The 7,091-nt window shown below is 35.7% G+C and overlaps 1 protein-coding gene across 1 annotated transcript; it reads right to left on the reverse strand.

The window, feature by feature from the left end:
- Positions 1 to 3,095: 3,095 nt before the first annotated feature.
- LOC111989613 (plant cysteine oxidase 2) lies at positions 3,096 to 6,812 on the reverse strand. The gene is made up of 5 exons (XM_065780368.1): positions 6,304 to 6,812; positions 4,654 to 4,795; positions 4,281 to 4,437; positions 3,993 to 4,193; positions 3,096 to 3,397 (listed from the first exon to the last, which is right to left on the reverse strand). The coding sequence occupies exons 1-5, from the start codon at positions 6,525 to 6,527 to the stop codon at positions 3,267 to 3,269; spliced, it is 855 nt and encodes a 284-aa protein (XP_065636440.1). The 5' UTR covers positions 6,528 to 6,812; the 3' UTR covers positions 3,096 to 3,266.
- Positions 6,813 to 7,091: the final 279 nt, after the last annotated feature.

Consider the following 7,091-nt stretch of genomic DNA (forward strand, 5'->3'; position numbering starts at 1 on the left):
GACTGGTTCCTTCGTCCCTTTTCCTTTTAGCCGTCACTCCTTTAGCTATTACTGCGTCCTCTGCGTTTATATACTTCTGGGCCTTGTGAAGTAATTCTGCTACTGTTTTTGGCAGACTTTTGGTGATTGAGAAGAAGAAATCTCCTGGTAGCAATCCTGCTTGGAAGGTCGTTAGGATCACTTGGTCTTCTGCTTCATCCACCTACAGCAACTCTTTGTTGAAGCGTATCATGTATTATCTCAGTGATTCTCCCTCTGCCTGGCATATGATAAGAAGATGCCCAATTGGCTTCTTGTGTCGCTGTCCGCCAATAAAATGACAAACAAAACCTTTGCTGAGTTGATCGAAGTTTGCAACGATGCCTGAAGGTAGTTTGCCAAACCACACCCTGGCTACACCCTTCAACATTATTGGGAAGGCCCTGCACATTACTTCGTCTGGGGTCAATTGTAAAAGCATCAAAGTCTTGAACAACTCAATGTGATCCAAGGGATCCCTTGAGCAGACTTCAACATTATTGGGAAGGCCCTGCACATTACTTCGTCTGGGGTCAATTGTAAAAGCATCAAAGTCTTGAACAACTCAATGTGATCCAAGGGATCCCTTGAGCAGTCAAAGGACTCCAAATGGGGAAGACAAAACTTTGGTGGGAGTGGACGGTTCAACACTTCAGTCGTGAATGGTGAATCCATCCTTCGGATCATTCCGTCCAAGTTTTCCACAACTCTATCTTTTACCGCATTCCTGAGTTCGTCCATCTCCCTCCGCATGTTACGAAGCTCGCTTTCCATTCTGGACAAGTTTTCTTCTGGCGTTCTTGTCCTCCTATTTGTCTGGTTATTTGATCCTTCCTCATTACGGTTTCCTTCAATCCTCCGATGCTCTTCTTCATTCTGATTTTCCATGATCTGTTGTTGTTCCTCATTTTGGGATTCAATGACTCTCCTCAGCTCTTCATTCTGGTGAGTCACTTCTTCCAAACTGGCTGTCAGGGCTTGGATTTGCTATGTAGCTTGTTCAACATCCATCCTATGCTACGAGTTTCTCTTTTGTCACTTAGGGAAGATGGCTTTAAATGATCAACGTTCCCCACAGACGGTGCCAAATGGATGATGCGAAAAATCACCAAGTTGAGGACCTCATCACATTGTATGGACGATCCCGTAGTTGGTCGTGTCTCCGGTGCAAACTTGCAAAAAAGCTTGGGAAAGAAGTGTAATACACCGGTGTGGTGTTTGCCAAAAGCACTCCAATGCTTAAGTCAGAAAGGAGGAAAATGATTTTGAGAGAAAAATGACTTGGAGTGGTTTTTGGGTTAGTATTTGTATGTACCTTTGGATTATATTGTCCTTTCCTTTTATAGTTGTTTCCTGTCTTAATGGGTAATGAATCTCAACACTTATGGACTACGACTAGTGTGTCATCAATGGGAGCTCTGAAATACACAGCTCACTTGTTACCGTTACTCCGTCCATTACTTTTCATCATCAATGTGCACAATAAATGTGTAACACTCGTTCGGGTCGTCATTGACATGGAATGGCGATCCCATGTTATTTTCAACTCATCAAATTCTATGTCCAAATGTGGGTTCCTAACATTAAGTTATTTCGGCCAAGAGAAAACATGGGTTGTTTGCAACTAAGATAAGTCCCTATCTGTCTTACCCTCTTAATATATTGCTGCACATCTTCATATAATGTTGCCTAATACATTTATTGGCTAGGGGTTAATGTTGAATACATTAACTTGGACATTGACGAATATGTACTTTTTTTATCACACTAAGGGTCTGTTTGGATAAAACTTATTTTGCTGAAACTGAAAACACTGTAGTAAAATAATTTTTAAATGTGTTAATAGTATCGTGTGACCCATTTTTAATGAAAAAGTTGCTGAAAAGTGTAATTTTGTGGGATCCGTGAACAATGCACAAGAGCACTGTTCACAGTTGACTTGTCAACAATTGCGGGCTGAACAAAAAAAAAAAAAAAAGGGAGGGAACACAGGAAACACAAAACGCAGAAAACGTCCTATCCAAACCGCACCTAAATATATTTGTTCAGCCTTGCTAGACACATTTCTTTACCTCAATTTCATATGCTTTATTTTCTCCATTTTACTTATGCTTCATAGCTTAAATCATTTATACATGAAAATACCATTTTCCCATTAATTTGTTGTTTCCATCAATTATCATATTGTCTAGGAGAAAGCGTAACGGTAATGGCCCATGGACAACCCAAAGAATAAGTACCGTACTTGACTACCAAAAAAAAAATCTAGATCCAACCACTAACTTATTGAAACACAACGCATGTCCTAGCCATAGAAAGTCTTCAAAAAAAAATGCTAGTTAAGGTATAAGGATTTTAAAGAGTTGAACACCTTTAATTTTTATGGAGAGCAAAAAAGTCAGTTTAACCTAAGAATTTACTGATCCATCTAAAAAGAAATTTTTTTAAAAACCTAAAAATTTTACTACAAAAAGTTGAAAAAATTAATTCTAAGTATGCAAGTACAATTTAGGAGCATGAGGTAAATTTTTTTAAGAAACAAACACACACACACACAAAGGAGAGAAAATGAGATTCTAACTAAGTCATATTTCAAATTCTACTCAAAAGTCATGGTAACTTTTAAAAGAGAGTGAAACAAATTATACTACACACAACACACTTTTTCGAAGTACGAGATACACTTATTACTCCAGGATGTTTGCCTACCCTTAAGGCCCAAATTCATTGTTTGCTCAAGTATAGTCCATTGTCATATATTATTTACCTGTTTCTTTTAAACGTAACAAATCTTTTAAGTTCTTTACTAAATTTGAACCCTTTTCTTACTTTTGATCAAATTGACTCCACCTTCCAAATCTGAACCTAAGTCCCCTTCCACAATAATTTAGTGAACAAATTTTTAGTGGTTCTTATATGGATCTACTGCCGACATCTCTTCTTTAACGTAAGAATAACAACTTTCACAGTTGTAAAGATCTATTTAAAAAAATGAATTGACAGTGGTGAATTTTGTGTCTACAAACCAGAAATTTCATGCACCATACACAAGGAAAATAGTGTCCTTATTTGAGATATATATCTAAAAGAATCATTTTATATATCGCTTTAAAGCAAAAGTCCAAAAAGAACTCTATAATTAACACGGTTATATTCAAAAACATACAAGATTATGAAAATGAAAACAAAAACCTGTAGAGAAAATTTTCAATAAAAAACACGGAGGGGGGGCTGTATACATGGAATAGCTAACACGTAGGCTCAGTAACCTGCGGCCCTAAGTATTCAATTCCATCCATTTGCGAGTTCTCTGGCATTTCAATCTCTTCCAACCATCCATAACTGTCACTGTCCTCTGTTGTCAACGCTGCCTCTCCATCTGGATCAGTTAAAATTGAAACGTATAAGTTAAAAAGGATTCTTCTAAATTTCATTTCAATCTACTTTAGAATGAAGGTCTATGATATTTTTATTGAAAAAAAATAAAAAAGACAAAACATCACATCAAAGTTTCATCTTTCATTTGAATGTGGGGATCAAACTTTAGTTTCAAGCTTTTAGAATGCATCACCATTCACCAATACCAGTTAGAGATGCACCGCTGCAGGAATTGGTTGGGATAGAGTTAATTTTACCATGTTTTGGTACAAAGTATGTATAATTGTACATAGATATCTAGGCACATAGGTGTATGTATGAAAAAGGATTACTCTTCTACCTCTCTCATAACCAAGGGAAAGGTTCTTAATAGGTCCCTCAAGGGACTGAATTGAAGTGTCTTTGACCAAATTTGTATTTAAACGAAATACAGTCAACGATTCAGGCAAAGCTCAGTGCCCAACTCCAAAGGGTAAACCACTTTAACATAACTACCGTTATTAATGGAAACATTCATAGTAAAATACTTTTTACACACAGCTAAGATAACATGGTGCAAGCAGTTGAAGTAAGAAGAGAGCAAGAGTTTCACTCACTTGAGGCAGTGTAGGGATGATCTTTATAGTAGGAGCAATCCCGACCATCTTCTTTGGAATAGGGAGGTCCAATCACATCAAGCACTGCACATGGTGTTATGGCAGTGAAAGCATGGATGTTCCCCCCTGTTGTTGGATATAATACTGAAGTGTCACAAGGAGCCTCGAAGACTCTGTCAGCTTTCAGCTTTGCCAATCTCACTGCAATATAGCTACTTGAGTCAAACACCACCACGACATCTCACTACAATTCAGTGTTCATTTCAAAAGGCAAGGAGAGAGACTCACGTTGAGAGGATGGCACCGAGCCATCCAAATTGATAGGATCAACCAAATCATACGACTTGATGTGCATTGTTCCTAGTAGAAGCTTACTAAAAACAGTCATTCCTGGATGGTTGTGAAGGGGAATAACTCCAGTTGCGGGTAGAAAGAATAAGCACAACTGCACAAGTGAAACATACATAACAAAGAGACGCATCAACAAATCGGACTATATTCAGAAGAATGAAAAGGACCTGAAGAATTCCCTTTAAATGCTTTTATTATACCAGAATTTACTAGAGAATTCCAATTTTATTAATTTTGTGGCTCAAAATTAAGCAACTTGATAATTAATTAGCTCAATTTTATTTGTGACAAAAAAAGCAACTAGTCTTACCGAAAAATTGTCACACTTGTATATGGTTGTGTATGTGACCCTTGGATTCCCTTTGACCATATTTGTAGGCTTAAAGAACGGCAACTCGCTACTTAGCCCCACATCTTCTGGCTTCATATTGTCTGTGGCATTATAAAAGATTTATTAGGAAAAGGACACTAGTGTTAAATAAGCAACTAATATAATCAGTAGGATAAGTACATAGTGCATATATATGTACATCCTAAATATATAACAACTTTCCAAGTGCTAGAAACATGCATGCTATTGTTTCTATTGCTTAGGGCAACAAAATGCTCACGGGTTTAAACTTCAAATCCCAATACCATGTACAAAAACGTGTATTTTAAAATAGAATATCCAAAAAAAAACTGCACAATATGTTGTTTCTTGCACAAAACGTGTAATCCATGCACACTATCTCTATTATTGTTCCACTTTATGCTCTACAAATTACAATATATCATAGGTATATACAAATTTGGATTTTTGTTTTTTTCTTCTATACTTTGGTTTCTTTATTATTATTATTATTATTATAAATAAATAAAAAAATTGTAACCGATTGTGATTGGTAGAACATATTATGAAATATAGATGTCAGTTACTTTATTTAAAAAAAATAGTTATTTAAAAAAAAAAAAAAAAGGAATTCGGTAATATAGAGAGTAACAAAAGTTATGCACAGCAGTCCACAGGTATGCCTCCAAAAGCGTTGTCCCAATTTTCTCAATCAAGAAGGAACAGCTACATTGATAAAAGTAAAACCCAGATTCGCCTAATTTATTTTATTCATCAAATCCTTAAGCTTAACTGAAATTGAAAGTGACAGGACAGCATTGTCCATATTAATCATAAATAACAGCAATTATATAGTAGCAATCGTTGCCCAAGTCTAGCCAAAATATTATTAAAGGGAATGAATATTATATATTGCTCCTTAGGTTAGGAGGTACTATTTCTGGAAAGAAAAATACTAAAAGCAGAATTTCAATCCCCGTTGTCAACATTTATACTATATACAGATTAGAAACTACGTGCCCAACATCTTATTAGGCACTGCGTGACCAGCTTGTAGTAGGTTCTGTACACAATGCATGGTTCATTCACGAAAACTAGAATATGGGTTCATTTTTTCAACTATATTATAATTTGCAAAAGCAGAGAAAAGAACTGAATTAAGGATTTATATATAAATGGAAACAAATAACAGAATCATTCATTAAAAAACAAAATTACATAACAGAATTAGTTATTTTAGGTTTTAATAGGACTAGGATTTTCTAAGGTAATTATTCCATGGTGGAGTTGCTAAAATTTTTATTTATCAATTTTCAAATAAATTAGTGGATTGGATTTTATTACATAATCAATAATTTAATGAAATGCCAAAATAGTGATAGTGAAACATTTTTTGAACGCTGATATCGTTGCTAAATTTTCATATCCACTCATTTGAAAAGATAGATCATATTTTAGGAATGAAACCCCACACCCACCTTAATTCCCCCCAACTCCACAAGACCTTGTACTTGAGAGAGGATCATAATCCGTTTTGATAAGGATTTTTAGGATGAGGATCCTAATAACCTTTCTTCAACTTTTTTTTTTTTATAAAAAAAAAAAATATATATATATATACACACACACGTTAAGAAGGGAGAATCAAACAGCTGCTGTAGTTGTTGTGGCATAGGCATAATAGGGACCGCCGAGGCCTGCTTAATAATTCTCCGCATCCATTTTTTCTTCTTAATTATTCCCTTCTTCACATATCCAATCTTATTGTTATGTCCAACACCAACACCAACACCAACTCTACCACTGTCTCTTCCAACACCACCACTCTCCATTAACCCTGCCCCTGCCTCCATTAATTAATAATTCTCGCAATCAAAGTCAGCTCTTTAAAAACCCAACAATATTTCAGCTTCAAAAACAAGATTTAAGAGTGGGGAAATATATATATATCTAAATGAGTTTGTTTGAAAGAAAGAAAGAAAGAAAGAAAGAAAAGATGTAGCTCAAAAGAGGCAAAGAAAGATCTGAGAAAGAGATAAGAACGGGATCGATAAGATGGTATTATTAATATACTAATATTACAACAAGAAGAGAAAGACAGAGAGAGAGAAAGCAAAACCAGGGGCCATTTGAAAGAGGTAGTATAACTAAAAGTCAGTGCTTTTGGGTGGAAACCGTTTTGGGGAAAAAAAGCAAAAGCAGTATGTATTGTAGCTGTTGGATTGGCGCCCCCAAGATTCAGTGGAAAACTGGCGGTTAAACGGACCCTGGTTTTGTGGGTCAAGTTGGTTCTGACTCTGTCTCTGTCACTCCTATATTCCTAATACACCATCACAATTTTCCATTTTGCCACCTACCAAACTGCTTATGTCATGTGTCGATTTTTTTTTATATCTAATTTTTAAATGATGGTTTTC

The sequence above is a fragment of the Quercus suber genome, unplaced genomic scaffold, assembly GCF_002906115.3.
Source record: "Quercus suber isolate HL8 unplaced genomic scaffold, Cork oak 2.0 scaffold_233, whole genome shotgun sequence".
NCBI lineage: Eukaryota > Viridiplantae > Streptophyta > Magnoliopsida > Fagales > Fagaceae > Quercus > Quercus suber.

Coding starts and splice junctions, on each gene's coding strand:
- LOC111989613 (XM_065780368.1), bottom strand. CDS start 6,527: ATGGAGGCAGGGGCAGGGTTAATGGAGAGTGGTGGTGTTGGAAGAGAC. Junction 4,796..6,303: donor TTTGATTCTCCCTTCTTAAC/GTGTGTGTGTAT, acceptor CTTTTCCTAATA/AATCTTTTATAATGCCACAG. Junction 3,398..3,992: donor TCATCCCTACACTGCCTCAA/GTGAGTGAAACT, acceptor TAACTGATCCAG/ATGGAGAGGCAGCGTTGACA.